The 26,826-nt window shown below is 42.6% G+C and overlaps 1 protein-coding gene across 1 annotated transcript in view; it reads right to left on the bottom strand.

Moving 5' to 3' along the window:
* dnah9 (dynein, axonemal, heavy chain 9) overlaps positions 1-26,826 on the bottom strand; it is a 396,633-nt gene that overhangs the window by 194,039 nt on the left and 175,768 nt on the right. The window contains exons 36-43 of the mRNA XM_034193818.1: positions 23,879-24,017; positions 22,825-23,112; positions 10,716-10,926; positions 8,954-9,081; positions 7,459-7,567; positions 1,504-1,651; positions 1,121-1,295; positions 161-334 (exon numbers count right to left, since the gene is read on the bottom strand). Coding sequence (XP_034049709.1) covers positions 161-334; positions 1,121-1,295; positions 1,504-1,651; positions 7,459-7,567; positions 8,954-9,081; positions 10,716-10,926; positions 22,825-23,112; positions 23,879-24,017 — 1,372 coding nt within the window. The remainder of the gene's footprint in view (positions 1-160; positions 335-1,120; positions 1,296-1,503; positions 1,652-7,458; positions 7,568-8,953; positions 9,082-10,715; positions 10,927-22,824; positions 23,113-23,878; positions 24,018-26,826) is intronic.

Here is a 26,826-nt window from a genome sequence, read left to right as displayed (position 1 = left end):
CTGTTTTATGGGTTGGCCAGGAATTAGGGGGTGTTTAGCACCGCCAAAATGGCGACAATCACAGCCGCCGCATTTGGTCTTCAAAAACGCTCTTCAGAAAACATCATGGAGGGTTTGTCAAGTATACATACAGTCAAAGGCAAAAACAAACAACTTGTACCTGAAGCGGTGTGTCTGTATCCATCTGAAACTTTGGGACCATTTTGGACCAGGGTTCAAACTTCTTGCTTTCGGGGTCAATGTAGTAATCAAACACAGTATCCTGGGAAGGGAACTTGATGCTTTTGAACTCTGCCACCCACCACTTGCTGAACTCCACTCTGTAGTCGAGCAGCTTCGCACACGCAGTGAACACATGCAGAGACACAGAGGGTTGGCGAGCGGTCAATACTTTAAAATGACTTCCACTCAGCTTTTCTCCTCCGTACAGTAGCTATGGATCTGTGCCTTTGATTTGCACAGGTGTGACTGCAAACCAGAAGACAAATAAATCACACAGCATAGAGATACACCCACAGCAGTCAGACGGTAGAAAATGAGAGATGGCAGGCCTATCTATCCATCTGTCTCATCCAGACATCGAAGTCGTCTCATCACCTGCTGGCTTGCAGTTCCTCGCCTTCCCACCCCTCTGCACCTGTCTCCTCTATTCACTACCAATTTCCAGTCAATAAAACCACTTAGCATTTAAATGCATCTGTGATGGAAAAAAAAAGTGGAGTACATTTGTACCAAGAGGAGAGCAGTTTTATCCCATAACGTAGATGGACGTACTTACTGTATAGTGCTAACTGGATTGCTTAGCAACCGCTCGCCACGGCTCCCCTCCTGATTTAAATTCAGCTGGCTTGTGTTGTTACAGGCTGAGCGGAATGGAGTCTACTTCATTTTCAGATGGAAATCTCTGCAATTTCTCTGACTGAAAATAACTTTCAAATGACTTTTCATAAATAGATGCTCCTAGTTGAGTTGCATAACAGCCATCAGGGCTTAAATAGCCATAGTGAGCAAAAACCTTTTTCAAAACAGTTAGAAGGGGAAAAAAATGCAGCTGTTTCAGTTCTGTCCCATTCTTTTCCTTCTTTATGCCACCACTTTGTAAGCATCGCACACACAGTACCTGGTCCTGGAACATGGCTCCCCCAAAGGCCCAGACAGCAGCAAAGACAAAGTACAGCTCGTAAAGTTCTTTAGCGCAGTCCGGTGGGGTATTTTCTGGAGTCAGTAGACACTCCAGCAAGTAACACAGCATCTGGACAGTACTCTGCTCAGGGATGGGGATGATCTTCTTAAACCTGAACAAAGAGACAGACGCTAAGTCACCAGATTCAAGCATTATCACCGACTTTTTTCTCATGGTCTCATTCAGTCAGCTCCAGTACTGAAGAATATATGCTGGACATTCCGAAATCTGGGACTGTGAGAGAGTGTAAAACCCTCCAGCTACACTGTCAAACATCTTGCATCCACGGTGTATCATCTGGCTGGGCGAAGTGACTTTACCTTGACCTGATAGCATCCAAGCAAGAGGGCAGGTACTTGTCAAAAAGTATGGTCAGGTTGGCTTTCTCCGACTGAACCTCTCTCCTGTCAATCCAGCTGGATACTGGCGCGTTCCACCCGAGATCAGCTGGGTTTATGTACAGAATGCCTGCCAAGAAGATTTACAGTGAATAACAAGAGATAATGTAGACTAGCGTGTTGCCCATGGGGATCCACGGGCTCTAGAGTGGGTAGTGTTCATAAAATAGGTACACTTGTGCTCAAAAGTTTAAATACTCTGGCAGAATTTTTTTTTTTTTTTTTTTTTGGTCCATTTTTCAGAGAATATGAATGATAACACAAAAACTTTTTTCACTCATGGTTAGTGGTTGGGTGAAGCCATTTATTGTGAAACAACTGTTTCCTCTTTTTAAATCATAATGACAACAAAAATGACCCTGATCATAAGTTTACATCCCCCTGTTCTTAATACTGTGTATTGTCCCCTATAAGTGACAGCTTGGAGTCTTTTGTGGTCATTGTGGACGAGGCTATCTGATGGTGAAGCTGCCACTGAATATGTCTTGGACTTTATTTACATCAGTTATGAAGAAATACAAACAGTATGACACTCTGTGGTAAATCTGTGTGGAGTAGACAGTTCTCAAAAACTGAGTGACTGTGCAAGAAGGACAAGAGTGAGGAAAGCCACAAAGACACCCAGACAACCCAGAAGAAGTTACAGGCTTCTGTGGCTGTGACTGGAGAAATTGTGCAAAGTGCAAATTTTGCATTTTGCATCACTACTCTTAGGTTCATAGTGGAGTAGAGCAGAGAAGGATTTTCTTCCACCAGAACAGATCAAATCCAGGTTTGCATCTCAGATGTACCTTCTGGCAACTTTCAGGTCTTCTTTTTAAGAAAATCCTCCTCTATTCCACTTCATCACAAAGCTGTGTAACTGGTGATACAAAATGCCAGATGACATTGTCAGAGCACTTGTTCCATTCCAGTGTGGATTGGCAGTTTTTTTTTTTTTTTTTTCCAGTTATTCACTTGGTATACACTGGAGACTGCATGGACAAAAGGACTGGAGAAATGAAAAAAAAAGCAAAACAAAGAAAGACTAATGATTTAGCTGATGGATGCTAGAGGAAAAAAATAGTTTCCACTTTAAAATCAGTCTGTTAATTTAACCATTTGGCTTTGCATTTTATCTCTTTATCACAAATTCAGTATATAGTGACAAATCACAACAACGTTGTCTCAAGGCGCTTCACACAAGTAAGGTCTAACCTTACCAACCCCCAGAGCAAACACACGGGTGACAGTGGTAAGGAAATCCTGCTGTATTTGAATATTTTAATTCTATTACACAATAGATCCTGATGAGAGTGCGCAAGCATGAGCACATCACACCAATCCTCCATTCACTTCACTGGCTTCCCATTTCATACAAAATTTCACTGCTTACTTTTCAATGTTCATACAACCCCAATTCCAATGAAGTTGGGACGTTGTGTAAAATGTAAATAAAAACAGAATACAATGATTTGCAAATCCTCTTCAACCTATATTCAACTGAATACATCACAAAGACAAGATATTTAATGTTCAAACTGATAAACTTTACTGTTTTTTGTGCAAATATTTCCTCAGTTTGAAATGATGCCTGCAACACATTTCAAAAAAGCTGGGACAGGGGTATGTTTCCCACTGTGTTACATCACCTTTCCTTAAGTGTTTGGGAACTGAGAACACTAATTGTGAGTGTCATGATTGGGTATAAAAGGAACATCCCGTCAACGTCTCAGCCATTCACAAGCAAAAATGGGGCAAGGATCACCACTTTGTGAACGGTTTCTCAACGTTCAATTGCAAGGAATTTAGGGATTCCATCATCTACAGTCCATAATATAATTAGAAGATTTAGAGAATCTCGAGAACTTTCTACATGTAAGAGGCAAGGCCAAAAACCAACATTGAATGCCCGTGACCTTCGATCCCTCAAGCAACACTGCATTAAAAACCGACATCATTGTTTAAAGGATCTTACCATGTGGGCTCAGGAACACTTCAGAAAACCATTGTCAGTTAACACAGTTTGTTGCTACATCTACAAGTGCAAGTTAAAACTCTACCATGCAAAGTGAAAGTCATACATCAACAACATCCAGAAACACTGCCGCTTTCTCTGGGCCCGAGCTCATTTGAAATGGACAGACGCAAAGTGGAAAAGTGTGCTGTGGTCTGATGAGTTCATGTTTTGAATTGTTTTTGGAAATCATGGACGTCGTGTCCTCTGGACAAAAGAGGAAAAAGACCATCCAGATTGTTACCAGCGCAAAGTTCAAAAGCCAGCATCTGTGATGGTATGGGGGTGTGTTAGTGCCCATGGCATGGGCAACTTACACATCTGTGATGTCACCATCAATGCTGAAAGGTACATCCAGGTTTTGGAGCAACATATGCTGCCATCCAAGCAACGTCTTTTTGAGGGACGTCCCTGCTTATTTCAGCAAGACAATGCCAAGCCACATTCTGCACGCGTTACAACAGCGTGGCTTCGTAGTAAAAGAGTGCGGGTACTAGACTGGCCTGCCTGCAGTCCAGACCTGTCGCCCATTGAAAATGTGTGGCGCTTTATGAAGCGCAAAATACAACAACGAAGGCCCCGGACTGTTGAACAACTGAAGTCATACATCAAGTAAGAATGGGAAAGAATTCCACCTACAAAGCTTCCACAATTAGTGTCCTCAGTTTCCAAATGCTTATTGAGTGTTGTTAGAAGGAAAGGTGATGTAATACAGTGGTAAACATACCACTCCAGCTTTTTTGAAACATGTTGCAGGCATCCATTTCAAAATGAGCAAATATTTGCATAACAACAATAAAGTTTATCAGTTTGAACATTAAACATCTTGTCTTTGTGGTGTATTCAATTGAATATAAGTTGAACAGGATTTGCAAATCGTATTCTGTTTTTATTTACATTTTACACAATGTCCCAACTTCACTGGAATTGGGGTTGTAGATGTAGCAACGAACTGTGTTAACTGACAATGGTTTTCTGAAGTGTTCCTGAGCCCACATATTAAGATCCTTTACACAATGATGTGTGTTTTTAATGCAGTGCCGCCTGAGGGATCGAAGGTCACGGGCATTCAATGTTGGTTTTCGGCCTTGCTGCTTATGCGTAGAAAGTTCTCCAGATTCTCTGAATCTTCTCCAGATTCTCTGAATCTTCTGATTATATTATGGACTGTAGAAGATGGAATCTCTAAATTTCTTGCAATTGAGAAACACTGTTCTTCAACTGTTTGACTGTTTTTTCATACAGTTGTTCACAGGGTGGTGATCCTCACCCCATCTTTGCTTGTGAATGGCTGAGCCTTTTGGGGATGCTCCTTTTATACCCAATCATGACACTCACCTGTTTCCAATTAGGTGTTCTTTGAGCATTCATCAACTTTCCCAGTCTTTTGTTGCCCCGTCCCAACTTTTTTGAAATGTGTTGCAGGCATCCATTTCAAAATGAGCAAATATTTGCACAAAAACAATAAAGTTTATCAGTTTGAACATTAAATATCTTGTCTTTGTGGTGTATTCAATTGAATATAGGTTGAAGAGGATTTGCAAATCATTGTATTCTGTTTTTATTTACATTTTACACAACGTCCCAACTTCATTGGAATTGGGGTTGTACAGTAACGCCCCATGATACCTCACAGAACTCCTCACCCCCACAGCACGTTCTCTTTGGTCCTCAAACACCTACCTTCTTCCAACTAATAGGACTCGACGCCACACCATAGGAATTCTTCCACGCAGCCCCTCAACTGTGGAACGCAATGCCTCCTCATCTGAGGGCGCCAAAGACCATGAAATCTTTTAAAAAGGGCCTTAAAACTTTTCTTTTCACCCAATGTTTTGTTTAAATTTTTGCTTCCCCTATTGTTTTAATGATTGTTTTAATAATCTGCCTACTTTTGTTTCTGTTTTTATTAATCTTTTCTTTTAATCGTTGTTGCACTTTGACATTTATTGGAAATGTAAAGTGCATTATAAATTAAATTATTATATGTTTTTAATGTGGAGGCAAAGATATATATATATATATATATATATATATATATATACACACATACAGTAGTGTTCAGAATAATAGTAGTGCTATGTGACTAAAAAGATTAATACAGGTTTTGAGTGTATTTCTTATTGTTACATGGGAAACAAGGTACCAGTAGATTCTCACAAATCCAACAAGACCAAGCATTCATGATATGCACACTCTTAAGGCTATGAAATTGGGCTATTAGTAAAAAAAAAAGTAGAAAAGGGGGTGTTCGCAATAATATTAGCATCTGCTGTTAACGCTACAAACTCAAAACTATTATGTTCAAACTGCTTTTTTAGCAATCCTGTGAATCACTAAACTAGTATTTAGTTGTATAACCAGTTTTTCATGATTTCTTCACATCTGCAAGGCATGGAGTCAACCAACTTGTGGCACCTTTCAGCTGTTATTCCACTCCAAGATTCTTTAACAACATTCCACAATTCATTCACATTTCTTTGTTTTGCTTCAGAAACAGCTTTTTTGATGTCACCCCACAAGTTCTCAGTTGGATTTAGGTCCGAGGATTGGGCAGGCAACTCCAAAACATTAATTTTGTTGGTTTGGAACCAAGATTTTGCTTGGTTACTAGTGTGCTTGGGGTCATTGTCTTGTTGAAACACCCATTTCAAGGGCATGTCCTCTTCAGCATAAGGCAACATGACCTCTTCAAGTATTTTGACATATCCAAACTGATCCATGATACCTGGTATGTGATATATAGGCCCAACACCATAGTAGGAGAAACATGCCCATATCATGATGCTTGCACCACCATGCTTCACTGTGAACTGTGGCTTGAATTCAGAGTTTGGGGGTCGTCTCACAAACTGTCTGCGGCCCTTGGACCCAAAAAGAACAATTTTACTCTCATCAGTCCACAAAATATTCCTCCATTTCTCTTTAGGCCAGTTGATGTGTTCTTTGGGAAATTGTAACCTCTTCTGCACATGTCTTTAATTTAACAGAGGGACTTTGCGGGTGATTCTTGGACATAAATTAGCTTCACACAGGCGTCTTCTAACTGTTACAGGTAACTCATGACAGTCTTTGATCATCCTGGAGCTGATCAATGGGTGAGCCTTTGCCATTCTGGTTATTCTTCTATCCATTTTGATGGTTGTTTTCCATTTTTTTCCATGCGTCTGTTTTTTTGTCCATTTTAAAGCATTGGAGATCATTGTAGATGAACAGCCTAGAATTTTTTGCACCTGCGTATAAGTTTTCCCCTCTCCAATCAACCTTTTAATCAAACTATACTGTTCTTCTGAACAATGTCTTAAACGTCCCATTTTCCTCAGGCTTTCAAAGAGAAAAGCATGTTCAACAGATGCTGGCTTCATCCTTAAATAGGGGACACCTGATTCACACCTGTTTGTTCCACAAAATTGACGAACTCACTGACTGAATGCCACACTACTATTATTGTGAACACCCGCTTTTCTACTTTTTTTTTACTAATAGACCAATTTCATAGCCTTAAGAGTGTGCATATCAGGAATGCTTGGTCTTGTTGGATTTATGAGACTCTACTGAACCTACTGGTACCTTGTTTCCCATGTAACAATAAGAAATATACTCAAAACCTGGATTAATCTTTTTAGTCACACAGCACTACTATATATATAGAGAGAGAGATATAGATAGATAGATAGATAGATAGATAGATAGATAGATAGATAGATAGATAGATAGATAGATAGATAGATAGATAGATAGATAGATAGATAGATAGATAGATAGATAGATAGATAGATAGATAGATAGATAGATAGATAGATAGATAGATAGATAGATAGATAGATAGATAGATAGATAGATAAAGAAAGTACAGGGTAAACAGAGATAGGAGCGGCTACCTGCTCGAGATACAGTAGCGGGGGTAGCAGTGTGAAGGTGGCTTATCTCAAACACAAGTCTCATAGTTGGGTTTAGAGGAATACGCTCATTACTGGCCAGAGTCAGCACCTAACAAGAGAAATGGGATCTTTATACACAGCAAACACAATATGCACTCACTATCGAAGAGCAACATGAACCATGTTCATTTAAAACATTTATAAATTCAATCATCATTACTGGTTTAGTGGTTAGCACTGTTGCCCCACACTAAGAAGGTTGTGGAATCACCTCCCAGCTGGTCCTTTCTGTGTGGCATTGCGTGGGCTCCCTCCAGGTGCTCCGGCTTGCTCCCACTTCCAAAGACATGTAGGTTAGGTGAATTGGGAACTTTCAGTTGACTGTGGGTGTGAATATGTTTGTGTGTCTATATGTGTCCCCATGACAGGTCTGTGTCCTGTCCAGGATGAACCCTGCCTCTGACTTTATGACTGCTAGGATATGCTCCAGCTCCCCGTGACCCCTAATTGGAATAAGTGGATAAAGAAAACAAATGAACGAATAGCACTTTTGGGTGTATAGAACTGATAATGTGAAAAGAAAACATGCCAAAGCCAAAATTCCAAGGAAAGATGTTGATGATTTTATCCATGAGAAGGAACTGAGCTACCATTAGCCCAAGTCAAATGTTTTTCATGGGTGAAGAGACATAACACTGCTGCAGCTTTAAGGGAAAACGGTTGCACTCTGTCAACATTTCCAATTCATTTCCAGTGTTTTCATACTTATTTAATGCTCAACAATCTGTCGATTTGTGCATGTCTGTCCAGGAAAGTGCAGTATTACCTCAAGTAATTCACATTTTTATCTGTGGTGAACTGTGGCACCTGGTTTTACATCAATATCCAATTACAATATCAAATGTGTGTTAATACTCATGATCTTTAAAGCAAGTGAACAAACAATGCTCACAGTGGAGATGCTAACAGAACTGCTACATGTGTCACATAATCTAATTTTATCTACCAAAGTATAAACTGGTCTAAATGTATATCAATATAGTTGTCAATTCTTGTAAAATAAGACTGGACAGTGCAATTCTCTTCTGCTCAAGTAGTTACTGGCATGCTAGCGTAGTTGCTACCCATATTGCATGTTGATATAAGTGACAAGTACACTAGCATGCCAGCTTACTACAATGTCTAGCTTATATAGTTGTCAGCATGTTGCTGACTCAAGAATTCAACTTGTCTGCAAGCAAATACTATTGTGTGAGGTTTTTTCATTGATGTTAGAGCACTAGCCAGCTCATGATTTCACTAATAAAACCTAAAGCTATACTTAGCATTACATGAACATAAAATCATCTCATCAAACAGTTTCCTGCTCCCTCACATCAATGATGATTCGATTTCTACTCATATGCTGATTACAGCACAGCTGTGTAACTGTCTGGTCATTAATAATCAATTTTCATGACTCGGTCATTTACACATTCAATTAATTCATCCACACCTTGTTGTCATCCATGACTGTGTTAAGTGACTCAATCCACATTGGGTCAATGTCCCCATCCAAAACGATCCACTTTGGCCCACTGTGACTCACATTGGTCAGCTCACGCATTATATGGGAGAACAGTCCTGTAGATTACAAAACAACAAAAAATCAAATAAAAAAGTAGTTTGACAGTAGATATACATTTAATCGATATACATAAAGGGCGACATCTGTCTGTCTGTCTGTCCGTCTGTCCGGAATAAACTCCCAAACTATAATATGTAGCCCTAAAAACTATTTATATTCTGAATCCTCATGACATGGGGAACAAACTGGTACCATTTTTTTAAGTTGAACTGAAAATTACCCCAAAATAGCATTTATGTAAGACCATACAGTGTTGTACCATGTGTGATAAACTCCCAAACTATAATATGTAGCCCTAAAAACTATATATAACTATATATATATAACTATATATATATATATATATATATATATATATATAACTATATATATATATATATATATATATATATATATATATATATAACTATATATATATATATATATATATATATATATATATATATATATATATATATATATAACTATATATATATATATATATTTCCAGCCCTGTATATGTGTTGGCCATCTCTGTTTATTTAATCCCTTCGTTCAGCTATTTTATGTTCTCAATTCATTTTATGTTTGTAAAATTGCAATGTAAAAACAGTGAAATACACCACTACCTCAATTTTGATTCATTGAGATTTACATTTACTGTTACCTACCTTTTGTGTGTAATTTTGTTATAAATTTGATTGCAAAACAAAGTCCGCATGAAGGACTTCAAATGTGTTTGTCTTTTAACAAAGTATTTCCACTTAGTTTGGGGAGTCAACCTCTTATAGTTCTGCTGGACAAACTTTAGCCCATTAACTATTATATTTATAAGACATCAGCATTATAAAAACAAATGTTGGGCAATTGTTTTGATTAAAATGATTGGCATTTGGCTTATGTCTAAAACAGGTTAACCCGGGCAGCGCCGGGTACCCCAGCTAGTATCTAAAATATACTTTTGGCTATTTCAAAGTGAGAATTCCAACAGTACATAACTGACAAGACAAAAACTGAAGTTGTCACACCAAGAGACGATAAATATTTGAGCTGCTCACTACTGCAACCTAGAACTGATGAAGCTTTTCTGAATAAATAACGAGATGTTTTCATGGAGCTAAACACGTTCTGTTGAAGTGACTCAATCTACTTGAATCCCATGAGCTGTATGACTGAGAATCTCCACAGACTTCTAAACTTGTAACGGTTTTGACTTTCAGTCTGACTCATCCAAATCTGGTCACCTTGCTCGCCATTTTGCCGCTAAACTGGTATAGCCTGTTGCATGTACCTTGTCATACATATCTTGAAATGTTAAATGAGCAAAGACTTTCTGATGAGTTATAACAGTAAAGATCTTATTGACCACAAACTCACTGACTTGGCTGTTTGAATTTCATGGCATTTTCTTAATGTTTTACAGGATCTGGATCATCACTGTCCAAAAATACAACACATCAGCGTTGTTGTGGTGAATCTTGACCATGTCCTCAAGTTAGCTTTTACAGTTTCAAACCACAAAAACTACCCAGGATTAAGATGCTGCCATGAAACAACAATATCAAAAATAGAAACATCGGCTTTTCAGCACAGAGTAAATTATTTGGAAGAGAGATTAATTTCGTCTTTAAATATTGTTTGAAGTTGTCACCGTCTTTCCACTCTCTGGTTGCTGGATTAATGATGCCAAAGAGCTCGTCATTGGTCACAGCCTTTGGGTTAAGGTCGGCCCACACAGGTCGATGCTTCATGTTCTGATAGGTCCTGTGGAGTGACTTCATCACCTGACTCTTCCCAGTGCCTGCGTTACCAACCACAAACACCGAGTGGCGGACTGCCAGGAGCTCCTCAAGCTGCACCACCTAGTACAAAAACACAGAGAAGCAAATGTATGATAAGTCGACAATGTTTGCAATTTTACCAAGCGGCCAAGCAAAGTCCTCCAACTGTGGATCAAAGAGCATTTGACATGTAGACCGCCATTAAAGCAACAAGTCCTTCAATCTATAGAACATATACGTTATTCATACTTATAAATACGTCCCGCAGGAGTGCTTCATAAATGTGTTTTAAGAGGGGGAAACATTGTGCTCCAAGGCATTAAAATTCAAGAGTAATGCAAAGCATGGCATATGACCCTGCTCATATGTTAAACTGGAGTATTGTTTGACAGTAGAGGTGAAAATGAAGTCTGGAAATGATTTCTATAGGAAAAGAATTGTACTGAAACGATGGGATGCGGTTTGTTTGTATAGTGAAGGTTTACCGCTTTATAATTGGTATGTACCAGTTGTAAAGTGAGGTCTATTGTGGTCGATTGACCCCCAGTTTCAAAAGGACCATTCCTCTCGCCTCCTCTAAAACACCACCATGAAATGGTTTCAATCAGACAAGATGTTGTTTAGTTCCTGTGCAGGGGCATAATAAAACAGGTGGCTTCACACCGACTCATTCTCATTGCTCACCTACTTCATGCTTCAGGTGCACTACCAGCGTGCAACAGTGCTGTCAAGCACAAGGCTGAGTTCTATTTCATTCCTCCTGACCGCCAGAGGGCACTGCTTTAGCACCTGGATAACTACATGTGAGCAGCACAGAGGTCAAGAATATATACCAACAAAGTCACACCATTGAATGTGACCTGGGTGACGTCACTGGTTGTCTTTATATACCAGACGCGCCCAGAGCTCGCTTCTTTTCTACATTCTCGCATTCTTAGAGGTTGAGAACGCATTTAGCTGCGATTGCCGCTCTCGCTTGTAGCCTCGCAACCCACCTTCGGTTGGAGCTGCGTGCACTGCACACGTCCTCCAGAGGCTGCAAGACACGGCTTCACCATTTTTTGTATTCTTTGACGCCTGTCGTGAGTACACCTTCCTAAACGCCGGGTGTGCGCCTTGCCGCTACCTGCTGGATATTTTCCTCTGTGCACATTAGCTGTGTTGTTTCGATGAAAGCTGGCTATTTGTTTAGTTGTGTCGCTAACCCCGTTAACTACGTGGTAGTGTGTGTATCAGAACCAGTATAGTGTACTGTGTTGGGCTTGCCGTGAGTGTTTTCCACTCCTTGAAGTACTTTGTCTGCACTGCCGCCATTTGCTAAGTTTAACAGCTCTGCTAGCAGCTAGTGTTGTCATCGTCGCTCTAAGTGACTTAGCACTTGGGCTGTGAGTTTTTTCGGCTGTGTGCATCCTGTTATTACTGTGGCTGTGAGTGTTTCACGCTCCGGGCCTTGTATTAGCTTTTACACTGTGAGTGTTTCAAGCTCCGTGCCTTGTGCCGAGTCTGCGGCTGGAGTGCTTCACGCTCCATGCCTCGTGTCGAGTCTGCGGCTGTGAGTGCTTCATGCTCCGTGCCTCGTGTCAAGTCGATGGCTGTGAGTGCTTCACGCTCCGTGCCTCATGTCAAGCCGACGGCTGTGAGTGCTTCACGCTCCATGCCTCGTGTCGAGTCTGCGGCTGTGAGTGCTTCACGCTCCGTGCCTCGTGTCAAGTCGACGGCTGTGAGTGCTTCATGCTCCGTGCCTCGTGTCAAGTCGACGGCTGTGAGTGCTTCACGTTCCGTGCCTCGTGTTACTATTTACACTGCGTGTGATTCACGCTTTGTCTTTCCATTTGTAACCATCAGGGCTTGCGTTAGCCATCTGCACGCAGTCCACAATGTTGACAGGGCCTTTGTTGCATGGCTGTAGTACCTGTTTGGCTCCCTTGAGCCCAGATGATGGACATATGTTTTGCCCCTCCTGTCTTGGGATCGGACACCTGAGGGAAGCCCTGACTGGCGATGCCTGCCTTAATTGTGCCAGCATGCCACTGGCAGAGAGATCTGCTAGACTTGCGGCATTGGTAAGTGGAATATCTAATGCGACTTTGGCCTCCAGCCCCAGGAAGGACCCAAAGCGCCGTAAACACCCACATGCAGGAGTTACTCATGACCATGCTTTGGCTGAAAAGGTAGAAACGTTGACTTCTGAGTTTGCTCAGATTAAGTCCTTGCTTCTGAATCTACAGCCTAAGGATGCAGTGACAGTTCCTGCTGTCCCTAATGAGGCTGATCAGACCAATGTAGTTACTCAGCAGGAGGACAATGTCGTGTCTATTGCTGCTGTGTGGAGGATGAGGATGAGAGGAGTCTTTCTCCAAGCCATTCATTAGTGGGCTCTCATACCTCCGAGGCAGAGTCCATTCCACAAACGAACCTGGACTATCCTTTGTCAAGCAAGCTGTTCAGTTGGCTTTATTCAGGCTTGGGGTCGACAATCCCCCTGCGGAAACCACCGCTTCAAGTGCCTTTTTCAAAGTCACTCAGAAGCCTGAGTTCAACGTTCCAGTTTCATAACCATATATCGAGGCGCTCCACCGATGTTGGGCGGACCCCAAATCATTGACCCATCTATCACAGGACTGCAGAGCCCTTAGCTCTATGTGTGATTCAGCGCAGTATGGTCTGAACCGTATGCCCGCCGTTGACAGCATTATTGCGAACCTGGTTGTGGCTCCAGCTGATGCTGCTCGGCCGGATGCCCGCTGCCCACGCCCTCAGTGTAGGGTCACTGATGACCTCCTCACCAAAAGCTATGACATAGCTGCTCGCATCGGTCGCCTAGGCAACTCACTGTCCCATTTAGCCCTTGCCCTCTCAAAGTCTTTGAGGGAGGCAGAGGTTGATGATGCTACGCAAAGTCTTAGTGATGCCTCACTCCAAACCTTTGCTTATATGTCCAGAGAGCTTGGCAGACTGATGTCAACCCTTACCATCACTAGACGTCAGGTGTGGCTGGCGCAGTCCCCCCTTTCCGAATCCTGCAGAGGCACACTCCGTTCGCTGCCGGTTCTTCCAGGCCAAGTATTTGGACCTGCGGCCCAACAAACTTTAGAGCGTGCTGTCGAGGCTAGTAAATCTTGGCAACAGTTTGTTGACAGTTGAGGGCCAGCTCTCCCAGCAGCCTGCCTTTCGTGAGCCTACGGGCAGACCCCCGAGAACTGAACGGTTTCGCAGAGCTTCCACTAATCGCACCCAGAGGTCCTCAGGGATGCGAGGCAGAGGTGGTCGGGTCTGACTGCCAATGTTTGGCCCCCAGCCGTTTTTCATGAAATCAACTCAGCCACTGGGAGGCTCAAGTTCAAGACCCATGGGTCATTTCAACCTTGTTCGAAGGTTACAGAATTCAGTTCGGATGTCGTCCTCCAAAGTTCAATGGGGTGAGGATAACTGTTGTTTCCAACTCGGTGCAGTCTGCTGCGCTACAACGGGAGATTTTGGAACTCCTGGAGAAGGGGGCCATAGAGCCAGTTCATAGATCAGACCAGCTCAGGGGGTTCTATTCAATTTACTTCCTTGTTCCAAAGAAGGATGGCGGCTTTCGTCCTATCCTCGATCTCCGACGTCTGAATCGTTATATTAAAGTACTGCAGTTTCACATGCTCCGCACAGTAGACGTCCTTCAAACTATCACACCAGGAGACTGGTTCACAAGTGTCGACTTAAAAGACGCCTATTTCCATGTGCCAGTGGCGCCTCATCACAGGCAGTTTCTCCGCTTTGCTTTCGAAGGTCAGGCATACCAGTTCAGGGTGCTTCCTTTCGGCCTCTCTCTTGCCCCTCGTACATTTACCAGATGTATGGCTGCAGCACTAGCCCCACTGCAAGCTCTTGGATTAAGAATCCTACCCTACTTAGACGATTGGCTTGTCTGCGCTCCGACTCAGGAGCAGGCGCACAATAACACAGGTCTTCTACTGAACCATGTCTCTCATTTGGGACTCACAGTGAACTTTGCAAAGAGTTCTCTTGTTCCCAGTCAACAAACGACCTTCATCGGCATTGCCATCAACTCCCTGACTATGACTGCATCGCCAGAGAGTGGACGATGTAATTCGTCTCGTCTCACACATTCAACGGGCTGTGACGCTGCCTTTTGGTTTGCTGCTCCGGTTGATTGGCAAATTGACTGCAATGTCGCTAGTGGTACCTTTGGGACTTCTGTTCTTACGTCCCCTATAGATTTGGATCAACAACTTAGGCCTCAACTCGAAGTTGCATCAGCACAGGCTTGTACGACTCTCCAACCAGTGCCTTCTGCACCTCAAACCCTGGGGGAACGTGGACTTCATCTGCAAGGGTGTCCCTCTAGGCTCTGTTCCTTCTAGCCGAGAGGTGGTTGTTACAGATGCATCACTCATAGGTTGGGGGGCTGTGTGGAATCACAGGATGGTGAGGGGTGTCTGGAGTCCCCAGGAGAGACTCCAACACATAAACGTGCTGGAGCTTTGTGCTGTGCGACTGGCTCTCAAGCATTTCCTCCCAGCCCTGAGAGGAAGACATGTTCTTGTCCGGTCGGACAACACGTCAACAGTCTATCACATAAACCATCAGGGGGGCACCAGGTCCAATCACTCATTGGCAGAAACTCGAAAGCTTCTCTTATGGGCGTTGCCTCGCCTTCAGAGTGTCAGAGCAGTTCATCTGCCCAGTGTACAGAACAGCGCAGCGGATTTACTCTCCAGACAGAAACCACCACCGGGAGAGTGGAGACTGAACCCGATTGTGGTCCAAATGATCTGGCAGAAATATGGTGCAGCGGAAGTGGACCTTTTCGCTTCAAGCACCTCGACACATTGCCCACGATGGTACTCCCTCTTGGAACCAGACAGCCCGCTGGGGCAGGATGCATTGGCTCACCCGTGGCCGGATTGCCTCCTTTATGCCTTCCCTCCTCTCCCGCTGCTGATGTTGACACTGCACAGGATAGATCAGAGCAGCCACAGGGTGCTGCTGGTTGCTCCATTCTGGCCTGGGAGGATTTGGTTTCCCATGATTTACAAACTCCTCGAGGGAGAACCTTGGGCTCTCCCGGAGAGGAAGGATTTGTTGTCACAGCTACAGGGGAGGATTTGGCACCCTCACCCAGAACGCCTTCAACTGTATGTGTGGCCGTTGAGGGGCCAGACTCCTTGTTAAGTTCTTGTGACCAGGCTGTTGTTCAGACTATCCTTAATTCACGTGCTGCTTCTACCAGGGCTTTGTATGACAACAGATGGAAGCTGTTTGCGCGGTGGTGTGAGAAACAAAAGTTAGACCCGGAGCATTGCCCTGTGCCTATTCTCCTCACATATTTACAAGAACTGCTGGAGAAAGGACTTTCTGTCGCTACCTTGAAGGTTTATGTTGCTGCAATCTCTGCCCGGCATGTCTACGTTGATGGCCGGTCGTGGGTTCACACCTCTTAGTGTGTCGTTTTTTGAAAGGTGCTCTACGTTTGCAGCCTCCAAGGCTTGCACGCGTACCTTCATGGGACCTTCCTCTAGTCCTGGAAGGTTTAAGCTTATCCCCTTTCGAACCAGTTGAAAGTGCTGATCTTAAATGGGTGTCAGTGAAGACTGCCTTTCTACTTGCACTGTCTTCGGCTAAGCGGGTGGGAGAGCTCCATGCCCTCTCAGTCACTGGGGACTGTTTGCGATGGAATTCTGACGGATCTGGGCTTACGCTGTGGCCTAATCCGTCCTTTTTACCCAAGAGAATTTCAACTTTTCATGTTAAGCAGCCAGTTTCCTTGGCTGTGTATGTCCCGCATTCTGATCCAGGATTATGTGTTTCAGGTTCCCTGTGTCAATCAATCAATCAATCAATTTTTTTATATAGCGCCAAATCACAACAAACAGTTGCCCCAAGGCGCTTTATATTGTAAGGCAAGGCCATACAATAATTATGTAAAACCCCAACGGTCAAAACGACCCCCTGTGAGCAAGCACTTGGCTACAGTGTCCTGTCCGAATGTTGAAGCAGTACATTAGTGCGACTGCCGGGATCCGGAAAACGGATGCCCTGTTTGTGTGTTACAGTGATCACAAGAGGCTGTGCTTTCTCAAAGCAGCGACTCTTGCATTGGGTCGTGGATGCCATTTTACAAGTATACAGGTCCAGAGGTCTTCAGCCTCCTAAGGTTACGTGCAATTCCACCAGAGGGGTGTCCACCTCCTGGGCTGCACTGAGAGGTGTCCCTTTGAGTGATATTTGTGCTGCTGCTGCTACGTGGGCTTCGTCCTGTACCTTCGCCCGCTATTACAGACTGAATGTGGCCGCTCCTCCTGCGGTGACTTCAGCGGTGTTGTCTGCCTCCACTCCCCATGCTGATGCGAGGTGAGTGTGACTCTTCGTGACCTTGTTGGTATTAAGTCATCCAGGTGCTAAAGCACCACCCTCTGGCGGTCAGGAGGAATGAAATAGAACGAGAGTTACGAATGTAACTACGGTTCTATGAATTCCGGATGACCGCCAGAGTTGCTTGTCACTCAGAGTCTTGCAAGTTCATTCCGAAAAGAAGCGAGCGCTGGGTGCGTCTGGTATATAAAGACAACCAGTGACGTCACCCAGGTCACATTCAATGGTGTGACTTTGTTGGTATATATTCTCGACCTCTGTGCTGCGCACATGTAGTTATCCAGGTGCTAAAGCACCGCCTTCTGGCGGTCATCCGGAATTCATAGAACCGTAGTTACATTCGTAACTCTCGTTTCGTATACACCTAATACTGTTTAGGTGATGCGCGTAGTTGTAAACATGCTGGATGTGTTACCAGTAATGGCACATGGGTGTGGTGGACACTGGTGTGGTGGTTAGAACACATGCTTTGTGTTAAGGTAGTTAAGGATAGGGGGCAGGGTTAGGGATTAGAATTAAAAAGAACACAGTCATCAAAATGTGAAATGACTTGTTTGGGTTTTTGTTGTTGTTGGTTTGCTTTTGTTTTTTGGTGATCTTTAATAACTTTAAAATTTAACTATCGGCTGTAATAAGGTGCTTGCACAAGTGATCTGTGGGGTCATTTTTGGTGGGGAGGGTGAGGACAGTCTCCATAAAAGAGACTTCAGATAAGGAAGAAAATAAGAGAGAAACGGTTGTCATAAACGCTGTGTGGACGATCATCACTAATTGGTGCCCTCATGGAGTTACATGGTTGACACAGAGCCGTTCATAACCTTTGAGACAATTAAGCAGCATTACAAAAGTTGGATTTCGTAATTTATATCACTCAGGACCCTGACAACACAGAAACAGACATTTTTAAATGCAGTGTAAGATTTAATGGGCTGCTAAGACGCACTGTTCAGTTTAAACCCAGAGTGGCATGGATTTGGGATTTGAAGGCCAGCTGCATCAATCACAAAAGCTGTGAACTTATTAAAGTTTAGTAATATTTGTGTTTGGTGGCTATTTATTTAAAATAATAGTGCACTAACCGCACGCCTACTTTGACATTTCCATCTCTGTGAAGCTTCAATCCCTCCTGAACCAGAAGTGTTGATGATCAAATCAAGATTTTTTTTTTTATTATTATTTTCTAATCATACAGATGTAGCTTTTCAAAATAATATAAATTCATCAAATCAATTCAGGTGAAATAAAATCAAAGACATAATGGGAGATTTTATGGCCCATCAAATCACTGCTGAAAGAATCAATGTTGAACCGAGCCACTGTTGGATGAAATTGTTCTGCCTTTCATCCCTCCTTTAGCATTATGGTAATAATGAAGATGATTTTATGCGCAAAGGGAGGTTAGCGTGATGCACTGCAATGCAGCTTCTCCCTCCGATCCTCACGGGCTGCTGTTCTTCTTTCTCTAAGACTTTATGCCAAAGGTTAAGCAGTTATAGGGTTCAGTGCCTTGCTCAGAGACACTTCAACAATCAGCTAAAGCCAGGGATGGAGCACATGCTTCACTGACTGAACTGCTGCTGCCCAGCTGAGCTGAGTTCACAGGCTGCAGGATCTACCTTCAGGATCTGCAGAGAAAATAGATGACACACACTTTTTGTATGCTTGGCTTCTTGGCTGGTTAGTCAGTCAGGTCAAGCAGCAGGCACTGTAGTCATGCGTTAAAAACCTAAGCACGACACCATACCAGCTACCTCCTTCATTTTATCACCAACATCTTGTTGAGAAACACCTGCAGACCTGGACAAAGCTAATGTCTTAGCTGCAATGGAGTGAGTTAGGTTCAGACCCACAGTTCTATCTTGACAGCGGGCACAAAATGAGTTGTGCAGAGTGGTGCAAGCGATTTGAAGGTGTGTCCACAGCCTGTCATAAGAGAGGGGGCAAAAATGAAGTGTAACGCTGGCAGACGGGCACGAAGGAGTTGGAGTTACTGTTATTTAGACATGGCTGTGTTGTACACTGAATATATAGTAAACATGTTATTCTCTTTAAACTGCAGTTCACACCATGCACATCCCTGTGTTATGGAGAAAGCAGGCACAAATGAAACAATTTTTGACAATTTAACAGATTTAGTGCCAACCTGTCACAACACAATGGTGGACAGCATCAACCAAAGCTCCCGGAAGCCAAAGTCTTTCGGTTTTTTGAAAGTTTTTCCAGTGCCCCTACTGTCCACGGCTGTGCACCTCAAGAATCGGTTGTGTCAGCCACACTGGTTTCCACCAACGGAGTCAGCACAACCGTTTGACCTCTTCGTAACTGATCGTCAACCAAAGACGAAGACTGTTACCTGTGTCTGTGCAGGGGTGGGTGACCAAGTGGTTAGTGCACTTGGCTTCAGTGCAGAAAGTTCCTGGTTCAAACCCCACCCCTGCCACATTTCTCCATGTAATGTGGAGTTGCATCAGGAAGGGAATCTGGCGTAAAACTTGTGCCAAATCAACATGCAGATCCACCATGCCGTGGTGATCCCGAGTGGGGGAAAAAAAAAGGAGCAGTCGAAGGGACTTATTTTACTGTTGCCTGTGTCTAAGAGAACAGCAACAACAGCACTTCATTTTGCAACCTCACATTACAGACCATGGCTGCCAAGTGCACATGTCAGTGAGGTGTAACAGCTTTGAACAATCCCCCTGTGGAAGGCAAGTTGAAGCGTTGTGCTGTTGAAATAAAGAAATACACCGTATTGGACTTTAGACCTGGCTTTTAGTGATCTAAGGCACAAATGCTTTCTTGTAATGGACAATATCAAAGTGCCAGATCAGACACTGTAATGCATTTCTAAATATGAAAGCAAGCTTTGACGTCTTTCACCATGTTGTCTTTCTGTTATTCTGGTTCTCTGTAGACTGGCGTCCTGTCCAGGGTATATCCTGCCTTAAGCCCTATAACTGTTTGGATAGGCTCCAGCCCCTCAGTGACCCTTAATTGGAGTAAGTGGGTGTAGAAAATGGATGGATTAAAGTTTTTCTGTAACTGTGGTTTCATCGCAGGTCTGTCGTTGGGTGTTTTCCCCATGCGGTTCAAGGACAGGGGGTGTCAAACAGTCTGCACCCTGTAAAACCCAGAGCCTTTTTTGTTTGGGCCTAAAATAGAGTATCATTTCAATTTAGCCGTAGAAGGCTGCAGTATTGAGTATATGAGGGAAACAGAAGTAGAGGTTTCCTCTCTACTCCTACTGATGGTGAGCTCAATCAATGTCATCGAGCGGGCTCCTCGCAGATCTTACACACCTTCCATTCAGGCAAAGCACAGGCGGCTTTAGCCTCTCAAAGGTCCCGTCTGATTACCGCTTTGATGTGCACCGGACTAATGCGACTGCAAACTAACACCACAGGTATGCGGTCTCCCTCATCTCGCTGCTTCAACCGCGTTGTCTCGAATCAAAAGGTCGGCCACACAAACAAAGACAGTAAAAGTTCAGGCTCTGGGGGCGGATGGTTGTTATTGACCGGTCTGCCATTCTGGCTCCTTCTCCCGCTCTGTTTCTCCTCCTCCTCCTTGTTTATTTCTGGGGCTGTCTCACACAATGTCAGGGTTAAGTGATGTGGTGCAGCACCAGTGCTCATTGATGGAGTGTTATTATGTGCTTCCTGTGCCTATTTGACCTGAGGCAGATTGCACTTATTTCCCCTGGCCCTGTGTTCATCTTTCTCTGAAATATAGCACCTTGTATTGTGCTTCTGTGTTTGTGTGTGTAATATGATGACAAGAATTAGGTCAGTCACATCTGACATTCCAGTCAACCACTGGCTTTCTGCTATATTTGTCCGATTCATCCAGACACCGCAGACGTTTTTGACACTAATGTCTGTTTCACACTGGAACATTATATGAGTAAAAGGAGGTAAACAGCTTTTAGAACAAAATGAAAGCGTGACAACTACAATATTTGCCTATTTGGGGACTTTTGGTCACTCATACAACTTGTGATCATACTTACCTTCATGGCTAAGTTTTACAGGTGCCTGGTATTCTTTTATTATGTTAAAATGTCTCAAAAGAAAATGTGTCCTCAAATTCCCATGATTCGCCATTTTATGCCCATAATGCTTCACTGCTAGCTGCCAATTGCTAAGAAAAGCATCTCATATACATGGACATACTGCAAATACGATCAAGTCATGCAATTATAAATTCATGACGTTGTTTGTCTTATGGCTGCCCCAATTTCGGTCAGGGTCGCCACAGCAGATCCAGCACAGATCAACATTGGAATTTGACACGTTTTACACCCGATACCCTTCCTGACTCAAGTCTAATTTTACCTGGAGAAACACACAGCCCCTGGTCCTGATAAGAGGTCTCCCATCCAAGTACTAACCAGGACCTACTCTTAGCTTCTGAGATCTGATGGGATCGGACTGACATTATTATCCCAAATTGAAGCTTATTGTTCTAACTTTAACACATCAGCTAAAAGCTCCGTTGTAAATTCTACATGACAATAAGATTTTTTTGGGATTTATTCTGTTCTGAATTCAGACTTGGGGTGGTCTCACATTGTAGATTTTTGGCCCCAATTTCCATTCCAGTTTAAAAATGAAGGAAATCAGGCATGATTATTTAAAATAGTGGCCAAAATTCTATTTCTGAAATTTTAAATTCTGTAGGAAAAAAATTGCTTACATAATTACACAAACCGGAAAATAAGCATAGAAGATGTTTTTAGAGCTCATTAGAGAATACTTACACTTTCATAGAGCCATTTGGGAATTCAAGCATGAATGGAAGAATAACCTTTGGTAGTTTTTTATCCACTCTGCCAGTGAATCACCAAACAGGTGCATGACCAAGTAAAAAGCCCTAAAATGGAGCCTGTGCCTGTGTGCCCATTCCCTCCACCAGAATAGTCCTACTAAGCACCAGTATTAGCCTACTGAAATTTAAAATTGCATTCGGTAAACAGCTCTCACTCTGAGGCCTTGTGTCTGTATCCCGTGCGTGTATGTAGCCATGATGTCCATTTATACATTCATATCTATGGACACCTCTAAGATGTCATAGCACAAAGCTCGTTCTTGCCTTTTGTTTTTTCCAGTTCAAAATTTGCTTGGAGTACATTGCAGTGGATTTGAGACAGACTGCAGGCACTGTCTCCCAGGAAGGTCTCTCTGGAAATCTGAGAGAGCTTTGGAAAGTAAACAAGCTAGCTGCTTCAATTCAGGTAATTGACCATAAACATTCAAAGTGTTGTTGGATATGTAAATAGAAAGTAGTTTTGTGACTTTAACACATTGTTAATATGATTTTATATTTTTGCATCGATAAGAGACAAAATAGCTGTTTTTGTCTCTATCATGTTCTGTGCAAATATTTCACACAAATGGACAAAACAGCCTCTCGGGGCTGCTGCAGTCTCTGTAATGAAATGCCCTTCTTTGTGTTGGACATGAGGTGGCATTTTGCGTACATTATGGCCATCACCCATAAGCTATGTGGAAATGAGGCATTATGGGTCTTTCAACTGAAAAAGCCAAACTGCATCTGACAAGCATGAAGGCTGCCAGGAGCCTGCTGAGAAATGTTTGACTGTACCTTCAGCACAAAACTGTCCTCAGCCTGTAGTTTCAAGTCCAGAATGGCCTCCTTCACGTGGCATTCAAAGTCTGGGTCTCTCTTCCTGGGGACGTCCAGGGCAGGAAACAGGTCTCCGATCAGCCCCATAAACACAGGCATGTCATCGGTCACAATCTTGGGGATGTTGAAGTCTCTGAGAGCTCTCATCAGGACCTGGTCCTCGGCTCGGTCCGGGTCGCCACGCTTCAGTGAGCCAGCTACTACCAGCACTGACTTGATGGCTCTGAGGCCCCAGTCATAGTGGTCCTTCAGTTGGGGACATGTGCATGCAGAGGAAAAAACACAAACTTATCAGAGCAGCATCTCACCTCCACACAGTTCACTGGGTTTATATGTTTTGGTCTTCTCTGTCACAAAGTGAGTGTGCTCATTCTGCAGCAGAACTTCAGTAACATTAAATCTACAGCTAAAGAAAGCAGCAGCTCAGACTCTTTACTTTGCATTGATCTGTGGCTTCAGCTGTTGTGAATACAGCTTAGAGAAGCAGCTTCTTCATTATCAAGTCATTTAATTCCCACCAAGTTGCTAATTCTGTAAAGCTTATAGTGAAAGTCCAGCAAAGACCTTCAGAAAAACAAACAAAAAGTGTAATTAAAACGATGCTTCAAATCTCAGGTACATTACGCATGAGCCCGAGTTATAACTTAGAAGTGTTCTCTGACACCTTTAACAGGCTCATTCATCCACAACTGAGAGTTTATGAAGTCAAAGTCACTTAAGTCACCGCACTGCCAAGTATTAGTACTGTGATTTATTTCATGGCCCATTTAAACATTGATTAAAATAATCCTATAAATGTAAAACAGCACATGATTTAAAAAGGATTAAAGAATAAATCTGGATGTAAAAATAACCAAGTTCCCAACACAATGTCTTCTTCATAGGCATGCAGAACTTTGCCAGTTAAATTCTAAAGCTGACTCTGAGTCAGTCCTCCAGACTCAGGTGTAGCATAATAAAATTGCCTTTTTGTTTTTAACTAAATCACAGGTGTAACAGCTGGATGTGGTACCTGTTTGGAAAGCAGCTCCTTACACAGTGTGTAAAGGGTGATGAACTTTCTTGCAAGGATGCGAGCATTAATAAAGCCCTCGGCCACCAACATGATTTCACAGATCAGCTCAAAGTCCGGCACCACCATGGCACACGGCCTGTGGAGAAAAAAGGAAAAAATAAAAAAAATAAATGTACCTGCCAAGGGAAGTGAACAGATTTGCAAAGTACTGTACATGTACAAACTATTTGCACAGTACGAATTGTGTTTCGGAACCTTTAGGAAACAGTTAATGAACTGCTGAATTTTTAAGAGTTTGCATTACTTACTGTCTGTCAAAGGTGTCAGCATAAGGACTAAAGATGGGGTGTTAACTCGGCTTTAAACAAAAATATGTATTCAACTTCTACTCTAAAAACTATATCAACAAGACACAGTGAGCAATGAATAATAGAGCAAAAGAGGTTTGTCATTTAATATGCATATGTCGCGGACATGAATGAGCGAAGCTCGTCAGCATCTCACCATGTCATTTATGTTCTTCAGACTATTTTGAGTGAATGCTTCAGGGGAGCATTAGCATGGCAAAAACATATCAGCTTCTGGGGGGAGCCCCGCCCCCTAGACCCCCCGCCTTTTTAAGCATTTTTCTTTATTTGGCTCTCACATTCTTGGAAAAGCATCTCACCATCTAACCATGTCCTTTAGGTCCTTCAGACTTTTTTCAGTAGAATGGTTCTTGGGAGCATGAGCATGACTAAAACCTTTCAGCTTCTGGAGGGGGCCCCGCCCCCCTAGACCCCCCGCCTTTTTAAGCATTTTTCTTTATTTGGCTCTGACATACTTGGAAAAGCTCCTCGCCATCTAAACATGTCCTTTAGGTCCTTCAGACTTTTTTCAGTAGAATGGTTCTTGGGAGCATGAGCATGACTAAAACCTTTCAGCTTCTGGAGGGGCTCCACCCCCATACTCTCCACCTTTTTAAGTAGTTTTCTTTTTTGCTTTCCCCCCCTAATTACAGCCCTCTTAACCCGCTGGCACTTTAAGCATTTTTTTTAATGCAGATGTAAATTAATATTCAAAGCTTTCACTTAGTTGACAGTAGGACTGTACAATATGGGCAAATTATCATATCTCAATATTGTCATATAAATTGTTATGTAAATGTTACTTATATACCTGCTGTCCATATTCCTGAGCCACTTAGGTGGGTAGGGAAAGTTCCCATGGGATAAAGCTTTTCCCATCCCTGGTTCTCAAGACCAGGCACCTACATGGCTCTACTCTCTCTCTTTTTTAAAGATATTTAGGTACCTTAGTAAACACTAGTAGAGTTCCACCTTAGATTTTGAATGTATAATAGAAGATATACCTTACTGAATTTTCATATCAATATGATATGACTATGATTTGACACAAAGTGCAGCAACAGTGAAAATTAAACAGTGGTGGGCACAGATAACCAAAAAATTAACTTCGATAACAGATAATCAGATAACTGAAAAGTTATCTTTGATAAAGATAAACCACCCAAAAATGTATCGGAAGTTACAGATAACCGATTATTTCCAGTATTGTCTCCGGTACACTTGCAACTACTAACAAACTGAATTTGAGTTTTAACACCACAATCGCTTTTGGAAGCATCAAAAGTGACAAAAGACCCAAACAATGAGCCCGTACTTCTATGGTTGAACATGCTGCCCCTGCTGGAAGCTACACGGCAACAGCACAGAAGCACCCTGAGAGCAGCCACAAAGCAAGCTCTCTACCAATCACAATGGTCTGGTCAGGCGGAGGTCTTGGAAAATAAAGGCATGCTGACTTATGGTTTGGTGTGAATACTGATAGAATAACTCCATTAATGTCAATTCTGTCATTTGTACAAAGTTAAAATATAACATATATCTTTTAATGTTGAATAATGCACTAATTTCTGAGACACAGACAGATCGCAAAGGATTCTGGGTAAAAGTGCCTCTGCTAAATACTGATTGGTTCAGTCATTCATTATGTAAACCAACACGTTAATGTGATGTGTGTTGTGTGTTGGTCTTTACAGATAAATGTGCTTTTGTAAAATATTCCATTTTTTATTTGTAAAAACAGGCATTTTTACGGAGCCCTGGAAGCGTCATCGCAAAATGTTTTGCATGTGGAGAGAATGTGCGCTCATTTTCTGGTCGGCCGTTGTGAGGGTATCCTGCTGCTGAAGAGCTACAAGCATCAAAGCGCTCACACTGTGCCTGTGCTAACACTGCAGAGCTGTCTTGTAATGTTTTTTTGTTGTTGTTGTTTTGAAACTTAATTTGTAAAAAAAAAAAAAAAAAAAAAAAAAAGCCATTTGCAAAGCCAAAAAGTTGATTTGACAACCATCTGATATAACCGGGGTCAAAATAAATAGAACACTGCCATCTACTGGTGCCCAGACACTTAGTACTTAGGGCAAATACTGCCATGAACACTACTGGCCAGTAGATGGCAGTAGAGGCCTTGAAAACTTGCCAAAGCAAAATTCCAGATAATCCGTGTCTGCTACATTTAAGATGCGTGGAATTTAACAAACGCAAATACAATAACGTCTATAAACCCAGAGAATATATTCACGAGCGTTTTAGGCACTAGAGTTTAATGCTGCTATCCGTGGAGCCTGAACAGAGTGTCTGAAATGCATGTGTCCTGTCGTGAACGTACTGAGATTACCCTATCCAACCCATAATGCACTGCTGGGCACAGCATGTGCTCACAAAACCTTAAAAATTAGCACATTACTGTAAAACTAAACAAATATCTGATATTTTCACTTTATAAAACTTCAGACATGACAGTAATTTTAAATAACGTCCAAAATTAGTTTGGTTAAAATTTGAACCATAAGTTAAAAATGTATGCCTCTGGATGACTTGGGTGATATTGCCAGTGTACCAGTATGGAGTTAAAAAAAAAAGTCATTTTTTTTGTGTGTG

Source organism: Thalassophryne amazonica, chromosome 18, assembly GCF_902500255.1.
Source record: "Thalassophryne amazonica chromosome 18, fThaAma1.1, whole genome shotgun sequence".
In the NCBI taxonomy this organism is placed as follows: domain Eukaryota; kingdom Metazoa; phylum Chordata; class Actinopteri; order Batrachoidiformes; family Batrachoididae; genus Thalassophryne; species Thalassophryne amazonica.
The sequence above is the reverse complement of the archived record's forward strand: the minus strand, read 5'-3'. Positions and strand labels throughout refer to the sequence as shown.